This window comes from Saccostrea cucullata, unplaced genomic scaffold (assembly GCF_032062105.1).
Source record: "Saccostrea cucullata isolate Sc308-1 unplaced genomic scaffold, CSIRO_AGI_Scuc_v1 ctg341, whole genome shotgun sequence".
In the NCBI taxonomy this organism is placed as follows: domain Eukaryota; kingdom Metazoa; phylum Mollusca; class Bivalvia; order Ostreida; family Ostreidae; genus Saccostrea; species Saccostrea cuccullata.
The window spans coordinates 193,381-212,372 of NW_026930542.1; the positions used below are offsets into that span (position 1 = coordinate 193,381).

General features: G+C 33.5%; 1 protein-coding gene across 1 annotated transcript in view; it reads left to right on the forward strand.

Annotated features, from left to right (window-relative positions):
* LOC134228947 (circadian locomoter output cycles protein kaput-like) overlaps nucleotides 1-18,130 on the forward strand; it is a 50,337-nt gene extending 32,207 nt beyond the window's left edge. Inside the window, exons 8-16 of the mRNA XM_062710643.1 lie at nucleotides 1,305-1,421; nucleotides 3,550-3,736; nucleotides 5,818-5,924; nucleotides 9,362-9,509; nucleotides 9,918-10,105; nucleotides 12,133-12,344; nucleotides 13,063-13,170; nucleotides 13,499-13,679; nucleotides 14,643-18,130. Coding sequence (XP_062566627.1) covers nucleotides 1,305-1,421; nucleotides 3,550-3,736; nucleotides 5,818-5,924; nucleotides 9,362-9,509; nucleotides 9,918-10,105; nucleotides 12,133-12,344; nucleotides 13,063-13,170; nucleotides 13,499-13,679; nucleotides 14,643-14,830 — 1,436 coding nt within the window. The 3' untranslated portion in view covers nucleotides 14,831-18,130. The remainder of the gene's footprint in view (nucleotides 1-1,304; nucleotides 1,422-3,549; nucleotides 3,737-5,817; nucleotides 5,925-9,361; nucleotides 9,510-9,917; nucleotides 10,106-12,132; nucleotides 12,345-13,062; nucleotides 13,171-13,498; nucleotides 13,680-14,642) is intronic.
* The last annotated feature ends 862 nt before the right edge of the window (nucleotides 18,131-18,992 follow it).

Genomic DNA, 18,992 nt, shown 5'->3' on the forward strand with positions numbered 1-18,992 from the left:
TCTCATCCGAATTTTTTTAAAAATCGAGGCGGGTGAGTGGCTTTTATTTTATATTTTTTATTTTTTTCAATTTTGCAGATTTTTTAATGACCTGGTCAATCAGTGTAATTTTATCTACAATACCCAAGTAAAAGTCATAGTAAAGGTTCAATTATCTCTTACTTCACATAATCACCAATCTTTTTCAACCAGTGACCCTTGTTTAAAATATATATGCATGTATTACAGCAATTACCATCTTTGCAGCTGTCAAAATCATGTCGACTTTCTCGGGATTTAAAACAAAAGTAGAATGGTAGATGAATACCGATCCCGATCACAATTAAGACGAAGAAAAACAGAAATAATAAAAATCAAGGTGGGGGTATAAAAATCGGGGCGGGCGGGGATGAGAATCACGGAATATTTTTATTATGGCCTAATCGGTAAAATCGCATCAGAAGCAGTAACCGATTCCAACCTATGATCGATTGTGAAAATTAACCGATGTCCCATCACTAGTTACCCCTCCCCAAGTGAATGAAGAGTATGGATAATTTACCATAAATCATGTTTGCAATGCTTATTCTGTACTTTCTTCAGAAGGTCCATAGGACCACTTTTTCTGTAAAGTTCATGGTACCCATGTATTATTTGATCTTTTTCTATACCATTGGATAAAATTAAATAAGACTTTCATGGAATCTTTATTATAGTACCCTTGTGCACTTCTTATTTTGACGTTTTGATATGAAAGATATTTGAGATTGCCTGTAGTAAAATATAAACACTACCACTCTATCTAGAGCATGATTAGAGAACATTTTTTATCCCCAAATACTCATAGCACAGAATTGATTTTAAGGAGACTATCTTAGAATCTTCATTATGTAGTTCAGTTGTACACCCTTTTTTGTTTCAATCAGACACATATGTGAGACTTCTCATAGGAAATCATAGACAATTCCATTCTTTCATAACTTTTGATTAAAATTTGAGGAAACTTTAATAGAATCTTAATTTCTTAGTGCCAGTACTGTCGATCTCTACATTTTTGCGACATCTTATTTTTGCAAGATAGTCATTTACTCTTTATTAGCGAAACAAAATTTTCATGAATTGTGGGTATTCTGCAAAAATAAAATTCTCCCAAATAAAAAGTGATTTACAGTAATATAATCGGACAGATATTTGGTTAAAAATAAATCATTGGAAAATGTTGCACAAAATATTTGATTCAGGAATTTTGTTTTTCGAAATATAAAACCAGTATTTGAAAGAATAGCAGAAACATTCTTACATAAAAAATTGAATTTAATTTTCAGAGAAGGATCAGCTGTGTTATAGCTGTCACTTCAGGAGGGAGTCCTTACCCCCCAGTACCAGTCCCCTGTATGAAGTGGTCAGTTTGTCAGGGTTCCAGCACTGGAGCAGGGATAAATGTACGTCATCACACTCATTCACACAGAAATACTGCATTATCTGTCACTCAAATTTCCACTGTAAAAATTGTTTTCACAAAGTTTAGTTTGCTTGTTTGAAGGAATTTTGTAGGAAAATAAATTCTATCAAAAAGCATGTTCACACTGTCAAGGGTAAAACTTGGTTATAACGAAATCACTGAGACTTATAAAATTACTTTGCTATATCAGTAATTCATTATATCTGTGGAAAGAAATTCGTTAAATTTATATTGCTGGGGATCAGAAATGATTTTGCTAAATGCACGAATTCACAATATCCGTGTTCGTACTAAACGAGTTTTACAGTACATGTATTTCATTTTTTTTTAATAGCCATTCTCTGTAACCACTTAAACTTTGTTGCCACGCATGGTCACCGATTTTGATGAAACTTCACCCATGCTTAGTACTTGACACCAAAAACAAATATCAAACAAAATTTCGTTGCTATGTGTCCCGGTTGCTATGGCAACAGCCGGAAAAGTTTGAAAAATCGAGATTTTCAGCCACTTTAAATCTTGACTATGGCTCAATAAAAACTAGAAAAAGCAAACAAACCATTCTCACAAAAACATGACACCTTGATGTCACTTATACTGTTAAGAAACTGTTTAGAATATATCTCTAAGTAAGTGGTAACCAAGGATGCATTTGGAATACATTTAAAATGCTGAAATATTCTGAAAAACACTCCGTATTCAATAATGGTAGGTGTTACATGCTCAAACTCAATCAACGACTTAAGAAAAACAATGAAAATGTTTGACTTTAAGTATATAAGTATAAGCAATATTATTCTATAAATAACTTTTATGGTTGCTATGGTAACATAGTGTAACCATGCAAAACCTGTAACTAAGATTGGGTTAATGCTACTGTCTTGAGGAAAAACATGAAAATTCAAGACTGGCAAATATGCATCCTTAGGACCTTGCAACACCAAAACCATCAGAAAAATTGGGTATAATTGCTACTTTGCAGTGTTACCATGGAAACAAAGTACCAGTGCTTAAAAGTGAAGTATTTTTCTCTGCATTAAGAATTAAATTGCCATTTAATCAAGAAACAAATTAAAGGACTAAGCTTGAATAGTACTTATCTGTTACAACTGAAGTTGAATATCATATATTGATAAAATTTGATGAAGAAAACAACACTGTTGCTATGGTTACCAAGGAGGGAAAATGTTCGATTTTGTGAACTTTATATCAATATTAAACCCTGTGTGCCAACTTCTTGCATCCACTTAGAGATTGGATGATAGTCAAAATTAAAAGTCAGGTTAGCTGTTGATAAATATCAATCATAAAAGTTTTGGGAATCTACATTTAAGGGTACGTATCCAAGGAAAGAAAATATTTTTCAGGTTTTTAAGCATATATTTTCTGCTTATTTCCATAGCAACGCTCTATTTACAGAATCTAATCTGAATTTTTTCAAATTGGAAACTAGGAGCACACCAACATCTTTAAAAATTGATCATTAGTTATGAGGAAATGTGCTTTTTTTAAAGATAGGATCAGATTTAAACATACAAAATGTTACTTTGAAGGCTCTCTGTGGTATAAAAACCTTGGCAACCATTGCCAACCAAAATGAAATATCATGTTTTGTTCTTGGTATATGTTTCAAGGCTCTTTTTTCTATTATTTGGTCACATTTCATCCTATAATTGCTTTTTATTTTTACGTGTATGACTTAATAAAATTCAATGAATATTTTTTTTTACTTTTGAATACTTTGTTACCATTGTAACGTATGTAATTATTGTAATAGTTGATTTACCAAACATGTTTATCATGCTTTTGAGACATCTGACCTTCAACTTTTGGAAACAGTCATTGCCAATTGTTTGCTTTGCCGCAAATGTTAACTATGGGGCTCTAAACATGTTAAAAAATGCCATTTTTCGTACTTTAAGACATGTTGCCATGGTAACTATAAAACATAACAACCGATTTTTGCCTGATTTCAGATTAGGGTATCAATGACTTTTATCATAGAGAGTTTGGAGAAATTCTGAGACTATGCGTGCCACAGCTCCTATATAAAATTTCAAATCATTACAGAGAATGGCTCTTAAAAACTATTCTGTGTATGTTTTCAGTGAGCAGTGTGGAGGAGGAATGTTCCCAGTACGGACAGACCGGACCAAAAGAGAACAGCTGTTTCTGTTGTACCGTGAGACTACACAACTCGCAGTTTATACGGGAAATGTCTCTAGTGGACGAATCTAAAACAGAATTCACTTCACGACACAGCCTTGAATGGAAGTTTTTATTCCTGGATCACAGGTATCTATATACAATAGGGTAGAATTAAATGTATTATCTCATAGAAACTCTGAAATGTATCAAATATTGTTAATTAACTACCTCTGCTGAATCTTGTGCAAAGATTTTACTCTTCTAAAATTCTGAAAATAAAAATATTAAGTATTCTTCTTATGCTTTTTTATGCCTAAAGATCTAAGGTCATGAACAAAAAGTGGTGTTTTAGAAGTCCTTTCCTGCTATAGCATGATATCATATATGGCCTTTATAACTAATTAGAAATTATAAAGGCCATATCTTGAAAATAAGAAGGTGGAGACAGTTTGCTGAAGTTCAAGATTCATATGGAGTTAATGTCATACAGTAAAACTTGTTTAGTACGAACAAGGATATTACGAATTCAGGGATATAGCGAAGTCATCTTGGATCCCCAGCTATATAAATTTAAAGAACTTGAACGATATAACAAACTAGTGCTATTTGTAACGGGGACCGTTACAGATGTTCCCCAAACGCTCCCCAACTTCCTTTTTGTGCCACATTCCCTGTAAGCTTCAATAAATAAGACAAACTCTATGCATTTGAGGCTTTAACAACATTTACCCAGGAGAAAGTACCAAGTTCATTCAAATTTTAGAATTCCACGCGTGCGCATGTGAATGCATGTGCGTAATGACCATATCATCTTGTCTATACAATCTTAATATTTTATATACTAAATATTAAAGTAATTAATCCAAAAGTATTAAAAAAATACTCTCATTAAACTGTATTTTTCATTTTACTCATTTCACGTGGAAGCACGTGCATACATGAGCATAATGACCATACCTTCTTGTAGAAGTCCATTACATCTATCTATGTTCTAAATCCCACACCGTTTGGTTGAAAACCAAGGGAGTTATAGCTGTTTAAAGTTTCAGCCAATCAGATTGCAGTGCACGTACACGCACGTGTATGCATGTGCATGATGACCATACCATCTTGTAGAAGTCTATTATATCTATCTATGTTCCAAATCCCATCCTGTTTGGTTGAAAACCAAGGGAGTTATAGCTATTTAAAGCATAAGCCAATCAGAATGCAGCGCATGTGCATGCACGGTTTTTCATGATAATTGCTATATATTTTATTGTAGGATATCCTAATACATGCCTATGTTTAAAATTTCAAAGGATTTCGTCAAAAAACAAGAAAGATATTGAGACTTTAGTTTCAGCCAATCAGAGCGAAGCGCACGTGCATGCGCGTGAGATCTTGCTTTTTTGACCATGTCATCTTGTCTATGCTTCTAATATATTCTTATAATATGAGTTTCAAAGCATTTCACCAATAATTTAAATAGTTACGTCTGAATCAATTATGTTGGACATTTCTCATGTTGCACGTGCGAGCTCTTGCAAGCACACGTGCATGCACATGCTTTCATGACAATTCTTATATTACAGGCTGTAGATCTCCCTAATGTTTAACTATGTTCAAAATTTCAAATGATTTTATCAAAAAACAAGAAAGATATAGAGACTTTAGTTTCAGCCAATCAGAGCAAAGCGCACGTGCAAGCGCGTGCAATCTTGCTATTTTGACCATGTCATCTTGTGCATACTACTAATATATCCTTACATTATGAGTTTCAAAACATTTTGTTAAAAAATAGAAAAGTTACGGTTTTATCCATTATATATTGGTCATTTCAAGTTTTGCACGTGCGCGCTCTTGCAAGCACGTGCGCGCAAAATGACCTTGATTCCGCAAATCTACATAACATGTCTACTGACCCTAAAAACATTTCACCTAAATCGGATGTGTAGTTTACAAGATCATTCGCGGACAAAATTTTCCCGAGAAGAAAAATAATAATAATAATAAGAAACAGAGTAAAAACAATATGTTCCCCAACTTCGTTTGGGGAACATAATTAGGGATATAGCGAAGTAATTTCATAAGTCCCAGTGACTTTGATATAACCAAGTTTTACTGTATTTAGACCTGAAAATAAATCTTTAGAACTGTATCACTGCTACAGACAAATCACCCATGAAAATCATGCAGAAGGATGATTTGATTCTGAAATAAATTAATTTTATTTTTTTACTTTTCAGAGCATCTCCGATAATTGGATATCTACCATTTGAAGTTTTAGGGACATCTGGATATGATTATTATCACCCGGATGACCTTGAACAGATTGCTAAATCACATGAGCAGTGTAAGTTTTAAATATATCTACATTGATGAATAATATGTTCCTTTATTTAACCCAAGTATCCTATCGTAATTTTATTTGCTAAAAAAGTTTACAGGCTTTAAATGAAAAAAAATATAATACAGACCCAAAATCACTTTGATATATCCTTAAATTTGTTATAACAGAATTTGTATAACTTTTTCTGTGAATTCATCAGATCTGTTCATATTGAATGCGTTTCACTTTATTGACTGATTTTATTTTGTTTTATGTCTCATGCAAAAATATTTCACTTGCATAGAGATGTCACCATATTTCGGGGAAGGGCGTCAAATTTTGACCTTTACTTGGCACCAACTGCCATTGAGCAGTGAGGGATCTTATGCTTTGTTGAAGAGAACTTACTTTGAAGTACACCTCAAAAAACATATCATCTGGACCAGTCAGCAACAAAATTAGTGTCCATTTGATTATACCGGTAAATAGAGATGTGACCCACTGATTTGTGTACTTTGACTAGCTTGGGTAATGTTGTATGTCTGCGTACATTATATATATGCCTTAGATAGAGATCAGTCTGTTCTAGACTGACTTTGTGGTGTACCACTGTCTGATTTATACATATTTTATCTACATTGAACTACCAACCGCTCATAAACTGGTGGGATACTCAATGTGGTTAGGTTAAACCTAAACTTTATGTGTATAGATTATAAATCAGTGATAGTAGGCAAGATCAATTGTTCTGAAATTGATATACTCATTGATTGTCATAGATATAGACATTAGATGTTATAGATAATTCTTCTCTTACAATCATGATATGATAGGAGTCTTTGAAACATATATAAGTGAAAAGAAACACATAGGAATGGATATTCATGTACTAGGTTCTTTCAGTTTCTTTTCATGATGATGATGATGATTGAACATTTACTTCCCACCCATTCCCCAACAAAAACAAGATGTGTTTTTTAAATACTGTTGCCCCCATACTGCAGCTAATAGGGTTGAAGTTTCTCAAATGCAAGTCAAACTCCAAGGTCAAGGTCAAAAGGTCAAGACTGTTTGTATCCAAAGGAAGGTCTTGTCACAAGGAATATACAAGTGAAATATGAAACCCTAGTACTACATGTTACTGTTTAAAAGTTATGACCAAGGTTAAAGTTTTTAAAAAGTGAGTCAAACTCTAAGTTCAAGGTCAATTTAAAGGTAAAAAATGTTATACCTTTTGAAAGGTCGTGTTACAATAAATACTAATATGAAGCATGAAATCCTCAGCACCAACTGTTCAAAAGTTATGAGCAATGTTAAAGATTGAAAATTTTTGGTAAAAGCGGTTCAAACTCCAAGGTCAGGAGGTCAATTCATGAATGTTACAGAATAACCTCCTCAGTTGAGAAATGCTGTTTGAAAAATAAAAGCTGAGGCTCTACAGAGAAACAAATTAGGTCACTATGCCGTGTTATGCTGTTCCATTTGACACAAGATGAAAAATTTGTTTGCTTACCTGTGTATGGAATGCAGACGAGTTGAGCTTTCGTTGCATTAAAAACAGCCTTTTATTAATTACAAATTTGTTCATTACATATATTGATTAATTTTAATGAATTTACAATAACAGATTCATTTTTGTCTCGCCTGCGACGAATGTCGCGAAGCGAGACATAGCGACCATAGATTCCGTCGTCGTCGTCGTCGTCGGCGTCCAACTTTTGGTTAACCCAAATGTCAAAGTTTTATAAACTGCAATAACTTTCTCAAATTTTATTCAGTCTTCTTGAAATTTGGACACAATATTCAGTATGGATAAAAATTTATATCCCAAGTATGATTTTGAAAAAAAAAATTCAAATTTTCCCGTATTTTTTCCTTAAGTTGGACTTAGTTTTTTCATGATAATTTATGGTGAAGACCTATATTCCAGCAACTATAAGTTATAGGGATATGATAATTAGTCAGTGGATACATCATGGGTAACCACAAACGTCAGTACCAGAATTAGGTCATCTTGACCTACATTTTTCTGCATGAGTGACTTTGGTTAAATTTTTGGTGGAGGTCCATATCTCAGCATCTATAACTTATAATGGCATGATGATTTGTCATTGTACAGGTTATAAGTAACCAACAACATCAGTACCAGAATTAGGTCATTTTGACCTACATTTTTCTGCATGAATGACTTTGGTTAAATTGATAATGGAGGTTCATATTTCAGCAACTATAACTTATAGTGGCATGATAGTTAGTCAGTGGATACATCATGGGTAACCACAAACGCCTGTACCAGAATTAGGTCATCTTGACCTACATTTTTCCGCATGAGTGACTTTGCATAAATTTATGGTGGAGGTCCATATCTCAGCAACTATAACTTATAGTGGCATGATAATTTGTCAGTGGATACATCATGGGTAACCACAAACGCCTGTACCAGAATTAGGTCATCTTGACCTACATTTTTCCGCATGAGTGACTTTGCATAAATTTATGGTGGAGGTCCATATCTCAGCAACTATAACTTATAGTGGCATGATAATTTGTCAGTCTACACATCATGGGTAACCAACAATATCAGTACCATAATTAGGTAATCTTCACCTACATTTTCTGCATGAATGACTTGATACATATACAGTGGATTTGATTTCAAAATGCAAGTTCAAATTATTGCGACTCATAACACGTTGCAATATTCGCAATAATAAAAACATCACAATAATTTGTGAATTTACAGGGTATATGTATATATATATAAATGCCAATATAATCGCCAAGGGATTAGATATTAAGTCAGCTGTTCCATTTCTTTATTATTGTATTTTTGAGTTATTCCTTCTGAAATGTCAATAAATGCTTCAGTTTATCAGACAATCATTTCTTACTAACCACAGCGACAGCAGGCGAGACACAGGGTTGCGGGCAACCCTTACGTACTTTTTCTATTTTATTGCTTTAATTAGGACTATAATCACATTGTTTAAATTGTGTAGGGAGGTCCGTGGAACAGTCCCTCTTAGCTATAAAGACAGACTTTCATCAGCAACTTTATGCAATTTACAGTGTTTAGACTGCGAAAGACGACACATTGATGTGATCGAAACAAGTATTTCGTTGTACAGTCAAATATGCATTTGAACTGTACAGGTTTGATACGTGTTTCTGATCTGATAATTTTTCGATGACGGTTGTAATTTATTGGAGAATGATTTCTGCGGCATCTCTTTGATCTCTGCAATAATCGTGGTAGAATATACCATAATGTAACCAAAACATTATGTATCACCAATGTCACTGATGTATTGTGTTTTGTAATGTCCATTACATGACTGATATATCATGTATCACCATTGATTCACTGGTGTATATTATCAGTAATCACTGACGTATATTTTTAGTCACTGATATATCATGTATCACCATTGACTCACTGACATATATTGTATATTTGACAGTAATGCAGACAGGGGAGGGATCGTCCGCTCACTACCGTTTTCTGACAAAGGGACAGCAGTGGATCTGGATAAAAACAAGATATTACATTACATATCATCAGTGGAATTCCAAGCCAGAATTTATTGTTTGTACCAATGTGGTTGTAGGGTAAGGGACTAAAGATTTCTCTTAAAGTAACAAATAGAGAATCTTTTTTTTTTTTTTTTTTTCGCTATAAGGCCTAAAATCATCAAACTATGTCAGCTGATCATCTTGGTTAGAGGGTTTGTCAGCTTTAAAAAGCAACTTGTGACTTTGACCTTTAATAAGCCAAAAATTGCAAAATCTTACCCAACTGGTAACTTTTTAGGGAGAATATATGAGAACTGGAAAATATTAATCACTATATCTCTTATTTCATTAATTAAATGTTTTAAAGATAAAGATTTCAACTTAAAAAAAGATTAAAGATAATATCTCATTTTATCTCATTCATTTAGAACTCACAAAATACATGTGGACTTTTTAGAAGTGTTTTCAGAGAGCATTTGATTGATGACAAATACTGTCTTTTAGTTATGCTGATGTCAGGGAACAAGTTCTGAAGGACTTGGGTATTGATTCTAAGTCTGACAATCTGGAGTCCTCCTTCCAAGTCCAGCGAAGTCCCTCTGTATGTTCTGTGACCTCAGGTGGGAGGTCACGGTCCAACTGGTCCTCTTCACACTCCATTGATTCTGCCAGCACTGATCAGCATGTCAGTGGTAAGTGTGTATTAGACGTCGTGACCCAACAACACCTCGGCCTGTCATGCTTGACACCTCAGCCGTGACAGGTTGGCCAAAAACGGCCAATATAAGAGACACCTTGGTCCAACCAAAATTTTTTGATAGAAAAAAGTATCCCCGAAGTCTGAAATGATCATTCTTTATGACAACTCAAGACCATTTTTTTGTAAAAAAAATATGTATGTTTGTTTGCCCTCTTCCGTGACCAACTGGCCAAAAATGGTTAGATTCAAATCTTGTTTAAACCTTCAGAAACCGATAATTTTTTGTTCATTCTGGAATTTTATATTTCCCCTTAACATCAATTTTAATTGAATTTCAACAGATTTTTGAAAATTCAGCATTGATGTTGATGAATTCTCACTGAGGGATTCAATATAGGATTGATTTTGAAATCTATTTATAGTCCAATGTGAAAGAAAGAAAAAAATTAATTTTATTTTCACCTGGAAGGAAACATGCAGGAGAACATGACGAATACAAAGTATTCTTCTAAAAATGTCAGATCTTGGCCAATCAGAGAGATGGGAATTATTCAATCATATGATAATCACATTTAACATTTAAAATAATTTTTTTTATACTTTTACGTAGGACTGACTTCATAAAAAGGAAATATAAAACTGTAGTATTTAGTTAAAAAAAAATGAATTCCAAATAATATTTCTTTATATGATAACCGTTGTGTAATAAAGGAAAGCTGATTATTTTATCACAAATGAAACTATCAGTTTACGTCTTGTTCACTTCACACATTAGTAAAAATTTGATCAAATTACCATATTAGACACTTCTAGGTATTTTGAACCTTTGTGATTTGATCTTGTCTCTTTTGTTATTAGTGTCCTAATTTCCATGCACCTGACTGTGTATTCTAGTTACTCCGATTTAGTACATTGTACATGTATTATTATGCCCCCCCCCTTTCAAGGAGGGAGGGCATATTGCTTTGCTGCTGCTGACGGTCTATCTGTCTGTCTGTCTGTCAGTCTACCATCGGTTTCTGTTTATTTTCTCCTCAGAGGTTGCATATCTTGAAATGAAATCTGATATACAGAATACAGATTTATCATAAGAATAAATAGGTCTATTTCTGTCTTGAGTACAAATTGACCATTTTTGAAAGAGTTATGCCCCTTAGAAAAATTTCAATTATTTTCAGTTTCTGTTCATTTTCTTTGCAGAGGTTGCACATATTGAAATGAAATTTAGTATAAAGATGTATCATAAAAATATCTAAGTCAGGTTTTGTTTTGGGTATGCAAAGCCATCAAGGTACAAGCAATTAAGTAAACAATGATTTTAAAATGAACTGTTAGAATAATTTTGTTATGCCCCTTGGATTTAGAAAAATTCCAATTATTTGCATAACAATGATTTTAAACTGAATTTATTTCATTTTCAATATATGCAGACCCAGGTACATGCATACACATATGCATGTAAATGAAATATTTTGTTTTAGCGAAATTGTACATAAAAAAATTACTTGAAGTATTTTCAAATTTAGAGATATGTTTATATATACATGTACATGTAATAATAAGAATAGAAACGCTAAATGGCAGAGATTAGGACCATTTTTTGAAAGAGTTATGCCCCTTGGATTTATCAATTATTTGAAAATCTAAAGAGATTTATCATCTAGGTCTTCTGTTTTGGGTATGATCGAGCCATTTTGGACCGAGTCATGCCCCTTAGACTTAGAAAAATTCCAATTATTTGGGGAGGGGGGCATAAGTGTTTTACAAACATCTCTTGTTCAGTTTGATTTGTACATTACCACATATCATGTTTAATCTCCTGTATTTATCAAGTTTACCATAGAGGTATAGTTTTATAGGCTAGCAAGGGAAAACAATTATGTTACTGTTCAATGTGTTTTAAAATTAAAACCCCTTCTTTCTTGTAAATTTTAATTTATTTAAATGAATATGACATAATGTAATTGTTAATTGTGGTACCTGGTATATTTTGGCTAGCTTCTCTGTGGTATTTGACAGGGAACCAGATGTCTGATAAAGAGAGTGTAGAAGAACTGCCCTCTCACATCACCAAAGATTCCTCTTTGTCACAACACAAGCACATCCAGCTTCTTCTCCAACAGAGGTACCTCAACCAGGCGACAGCTAATGACCCCAAACAGCTGTCCAGATACACAGAACCCGCCACTGCTGCTGCCCAGAATCTGTTACACGTCAACCCAGAGAGACTGGTAAGAAGCCAACTCAGAAATGGGGGGGGGTCTTTACTGTACCATCCTTTGTTATTCAAGGATATTTGTCCAATTTTATCCCTTAATCCTGCTGTCCACATTCAGAAATTTAAATTCTAGTCAAATTTTCAAAGCACAAGAGCAGAGGGATTAAGTAAGGATATATATACTGTGATGTTAAAAAAAATCTGTGGTTATTGTCATCAGAAGTTCCCTGCCTTAAATAGTATACAAGTAATGGATATGTTTGTTAAAGTTAGGAAGCAGGAATATTTAAGTACCAAAGGGGGCAATCGGAACACAATTTCGTGAACAGATTTTCACTGTGTTACAGTGTATTAAATGAATAAGATGCGAAATTTTTTCAAAGATTGCTTAATTCTGTAACCATAATTTTTTCATGGGATCATAATTCCACAGAATTTGCAGTGGCAAATTACATAATTTTTTTGGTTTGCATTTATATGTATTTAATGCACTTTATGTATGCAGTGACATATTTTTATTTAAAAAATTCACAACTGTATTCATGGTGTCAAGTTACATGTATCTCACACAGAAAAAAAGTACCTCTACAGTATATGAAAATACATCCCACCCAATCCATGACATTAAGTATAATAATTCGATGAAGAAATGATCACTTTCTGTTTCTTTGACAGTTTGGTCCAGATTTCTTAATTTTGGTGAAATTAATGAAAGTTTACTTTATTTACAGGCAATGGTATCAAACAGAAATGGAGCAGATAGTGTTTCCTCAACTTCGCACATTCCCACAATGCATCACGGTTCACAACTTCCTGTTATCGATGGTCAAAAATCTCCGGTATATTACCTAATTAAGAAAAAAAATCTTTTCAGTTTTACGAGCATAAAATCTACTGTTTGATGAAATTTGTCAGTTTTAGATTTGATATTTTATAAACTTACATATATACTTGTATAGGATGAAAATTTCAGAAGAAAAGGAGTATTTATAAATCTAATTAAAAATATTTGAATATTCTTTTTTCCAACTTGTAACTTTTGGAATATTAGCTTTGATAGATGGCTTTTTATCATATGTTAATTGTCACTTCTGACATAAGAAATATTAATTTGAATTGTTAGTACTTGTAAATATGTATAATTCTTTTTTTTATTTATGTGAACAGAGTCAGGCTCCACAGTTATTTCTGACACCAATCCAGAAGCAGCTTCATGAACAGTTGAGAGAGAAGTCCCAGAAGTTACAACAGGCCATTCTGCAGCAACAGGAGGAACTCCAACAGATAACTCGGCAGCTCGCTATGGCTCAGCAGGGAATTCTTCCACTCCCTGAGCTCCCCAGTCCAGGTGAGGCTTTAGCTTTAAGGCGTACCGACCCTCTGATAAGACAGATAACTTTCAAGGTAAAAAATATGAATACTACTCACCGTTTTCTTAATCAGAGTTTCCTAATTGAGACCTCTGAGTTGTCAAATCAATGAAATCTAACATAGGAAGGAAACATTACTTTCTATTTCTTTTGCCAATTTCTTTCTAATTGTTTTATTATATTTAACAATAAAGCATTTAAATCCAACTTCAAAAGCCTTATAAATTGATTAAGTTGTATCTTTTTAAGGACCATTTTTAAAATGGTTTAATGTTTTAAGTACAGAATTTTCACTAGTATGACATTTTTTTTAACATAAAGAAATATTTAGAAGAAAGATAACTCCTCCTTACAGATGTACTTTTTTCTTACAACCACATACAACACTTGTGATTTTCTGACTTAGGAAGCATCGCTTCATGATGTTTTCTAACATGATTTTAATAGGTATGATACTAAGTATTATTTTCATATGCACCTCATATTTTGCATTTAATGTTGTGATAATAAATCGTTACTCTTTCTGTTCTCTGTGTTGAAATTTCTTCATATCATGATCTGACATAAAAATCATTTCTGAAAAAATAAGCAGTGCTTCATACTTCAAACTATTTTCCATGTGGCTCTAATGTTATTGTTGTTTATGAAAATCAATATTACAAATTTTAAATTTTCTAAAGTGAAATTTGTAGCAGAGGGTCGGGACCCCTTAAGTAGTACAGATTTATCACACCCCACTGTTGATATCACTACACATCAAATTGTGTACTGTTGTCTGACTTTTGATCTTAACTTTTGTGATACAGAAACTTAAATGTATATTCAGTGAATTATGAATTTTCACATGTTTGACTTAAAATGAGAATATTTTTTTTCCAACTCCAAATTTGAATATAGTATAAGTATAGTAAACAATTATAAATGTGTTTTTGTCTTTTCAGGTACACCAGTGATTATGAATCCACCTGTAAGAGCAGCTGTGATAAATACCACCCCTGTAAACGCATCAGCAGGGTTCCCCTTACAGACCCCCGTATCTACGGCCCTGCCCCAGGAGCAGCCCCAGTTCAGTCTGTTTCAGTTGATGCCCCACGACACGGAGACTGTTTTCTCCTACACGTCAGACTGAGAGTCGATCTCAGGACAGTCTGACGTCATAGACTCTCCTCTCGGAGACCTGCCATTGTACTCATGTCATTATTTAATGTATTAACTGTTATGAAGCATTTAGGGACAATCTACTGCCCAGACTGTTTTATGTTGAAGCATCTTTATATGGACTTCTTGTATAATGATTGTACTTTGGTGTATTGTGTAGTACATGTGTATAATTTATTTTTGAAAAAATGGTAAATTAATCATGAAAACGTGATTTTTCCACTGTAAAATTTTACATGGAAAAAATAGGTGATTAAGACATTTGAAGTATTTAAATGCCTTTCTTAATTGAATTTAAGGCCTAAAGCTTTACAAAACTCACTACCAGTACCAATGTACAAATTACATATACATTGTACTGGTCTTTCACTGGTTTTACTACACAAGTTTTGTACAAGATTTTTAAACAATTTTTTTAGACTGTGCACGGTTTATATTACAGTGAGTTTGTGATGACACTGTGTAGAATTTTATATCTGATAGCATAGTCCCTCTTTGAACATCTCATTAATGCAGTCACATGATGTATGTTCTCTATACATTCCTATCCCTTTGTTGAGAGCTGTGAGAGTATGTGATTACGTTCCTGGTTGTGTTATTTGTTATCCATCAGTTATTGGCCATCACTGTCTCTTCATCACTAAGTTTTATAACTGACCTTCCATGACCCGAGGGATGTTGTACATTATTTGGTAGGACCTGTATAAAGTGTTCCTGGTCTCTACCACTTGACAAGTTTTAAAGCAGAGGTTCAGAGGTTGAACATTTCGACTTTCATTTCAACTTTACCATTTACTGCTAATCTTTTGTACATAAGTACTATTGGGGAAAGGGTACTTTATTCTGAGGGGAGGTAATCCATACACAATAGGGTTTTTTCTATAATAACTGTACTTTGATATTTGACTTTCCTTAACAGTGTATAATTTTGTTCATTAAGCAGAAAGGAACAGACAAAATAGGTCATATCTGTGGCTCTGAGTCTGTTTTACACATTTTAGGATGACCTTGTAACAAAAAAATCAGCTGTTTGTTGACCTTTACAATATTTTTTAGCTCACCTGAGCCGAAGGCTCAAGTGAGCTTTTCTGATCAAAATTTGTCCGTTTTCTGTCGTTGTCGTTGTTGTCGTCGTAAACTTTTCACATTTTCATCTTCTTCTCAAGAACCACTGGGCCAATTTCAACCAAACTTGGCACAAAGTATCCTTGGGTGAAGGGGATTCAAGTTTGTTCAAATGAAGGGCCACGCCCTTTTCCAAGGGGAGATAATCATGAATTTGTTAAAAATTAATGGCATTTTTAAAAAATCTTCTTCTCCAGAACCGCTGGGCCAGGAAAGATGAAACTCATGTGGAAGCAACCTCAGGTAGTGTAGATTCAAGTTTGTTCAAATCATGACCCCCCGGGGCAAGGGTGGGGCCAAAATGGCCGACCCAAGTTTTACATAGGAATATATAGGAAAAATCTTTAAAAATCTTCTTCTCCAGAACCACTGGGCCAGGAAAGATGAAACTCAGGTGGAATCATCCTCAGGTAGTGTAGATTCAAGTTTGTTCAAATCATGACCCCCGGGGCAAGGGTGGGGCCAAAATGGCCGACCCTAGTTTTACATAGGAATATATAGGAAAAATCTTTAAAAATCTTTTTCTCCAGAACCGCTGGGCCAGGAAAGATGAAACTCATGTGGAAGCAACCTCAGGTAGTGTAGATTCAAGTTTGTGCAAATCATGACCCCCGGGGCAAGGGTGGGGCCAAAATGGCCGACCCAAGTTTTACATAGGAATATATAGGAAAAATCTTTAAAAATCTTCTTCTCAAGAACCACTGGGCCAGGAAAGATGAAATTCATGTGGAATCATCCTCAGGTAGAGCAGATTTAAGTTTGTTCAAATCATGACCCCCGACTAGGGTGGGGCCAAAATGGCCGACCCAAGTTTTATATAGGAATATATAGGAAAAATCTTTAAAAATCTTCTTCTCCAGAACCACTGGGCCAGGAAAGATAAAACTCATGTGGAAACTTCCTCAGGTAGAGCAGATTTAAGTTTGTTCAAATCATGACCCCCGGGGCTAGGGTGGGGCCAAAATGGCCGACCCAAGTTTTACATAGGGATATATAGGGAAACCTTTTAAAATCTTCTTTACAAGTACTTCAAAGCTATGATTAGTGATATTTACATGGAATCATCCTCAGGTAGTGTGGATTCTAGTTTGTTCAAATGATGAACGCCTGGAGGGGGGGTGGGGGTGGGAGTAAATTCAAGCCTGATGTGCTCAGGTGAGGGCTGTGGCCCCTGGGCCTCTTGTTCCACTTCTTGTCATATACACAATCATTGCAGCAAAAATTATTTGTCATTGAATCTTTTTTTAATTGTTTTGCTTTATGAGATTACCAAATATTAAATTGAAAGAACTCTTAATTAGCATCTATTGGTACTGAAAATATTTCCTATCTATTTCTTATATTACTTTTAATTGTATGGTTGATACGACTCTTGGAAGCAATGCCAAGTAAATTCTTCTCAGCAAAATCTGTGTTCATGTAGAAGTTTTTTTTATAAAGCATCTTTGCAAGTAACCTTGTCCTTGAATCAAACTGTGCAACATCCTTAGAAAAAAAAAATATACATTTTATGTTTAATATAGAAATCATCATATGCTTTTTAAAGCAGATATCATAAACTGTTATAGATGTATGTGTGTATACTAATAAGAAATCATAGGTTTATTATCAAGTACAAAAAAATACAAGATTAAATGATGATTTTTAATGATGATCTGTATAAAACACTAAGAATATTGTAGATCAGGAAAGCAGCTACTAATTTAGTGTGTACCTTTACTAATTTGCTCTTCAGTAGACCATTTCAAACTTGTCAATTATTTAGCAATTTCAGGGTTTCAAGGAAAAGTAATATAGCATAGGGTACTTATTTTTAACATTTGATAGGAGGATAAAAGTTAATATCTGAATAATGTCTAGCCAACTTTAGTCACATGTACTTTATGGATAAATTCAGTTTCTAAAAAATCTTATTTCCTTGCATTAAAAATCTTGACTCACTGTTTAATAATATATATGACGTACTTGAGAGACAAGAGAGGTGGAAAAGAGAGAGAAACCTCTCTTGGTCAACGAATCCAATTTTTGTGGCGTGATTTGATTGTTATAATGGTGCAATAATGCATTTGAATGATAGATTAATATATATTTATAAATATATATAGATGTTGATTACATTGTTGTTGATATTAAATGTGCACTTGTATTATAGTGTGTTCTTTTTTTCTGATGAAACATTATTCCTAGCATAAAAGCCATAAAGTAGAAATTTGGACATAATATAATATGTACAACATTTTAATCAAATGTGGATTCTCAACAAAAAATTAAAGAAGTTCAGAAAATTTGAAAATTGCAAAACCTTTCAAAAATTAGTAGCATTTTAACAGATTACAGCAAAACTCGGTTATAACGAAGTCACTGGGACCTATGAAAATACTTCGCTAATTTGTTATATCCGTATAAGAAATTGTTAAATTTATAAAGCTGGGGATCCAAGATAACTTGGCTATATCCTTGAATTTGCAATATCCATGTTCATACTAAATGAGTTTTACTGTACTTTTGAATGCTTTATAATAATGTACCGGTATATATATCTCACAATAATTGAAGAGCAGGTATTTTGATATCAAGACAGATTCTTCAATCAGAATTGACCTTGTAAATGTTTATATCTTGTGACTTGTTATCTGCAACAATTTTCTTAAAAATCTTCCTGATTCTACACACAAGTACCCTGAAGTTGATGCTAGAGTTCCTCATTAACAATTTGGCTTTGGTCTTCCAACAAGCTTTTGGACTTCAAATTGAACACTTACTGTGTCCCATTATTAGACTGTAAATGTATGAAGCAGATTTTATGGAAAAAGTTCTACATGAGAAGAGGAAAATGCTATCAATTATTTTTTTCCATATATTAACAGAGTTCTATTGACTTAAATTATACTAAAAGATAACATTTAATTTATTTGAATTACATGTAATTAATAAAAAATTAGGAACCTGCATAAAAGTTTTTTTTTCCCCTTAAAGAAGTAATGTTATTTAAATGCTGAGTTGTTATA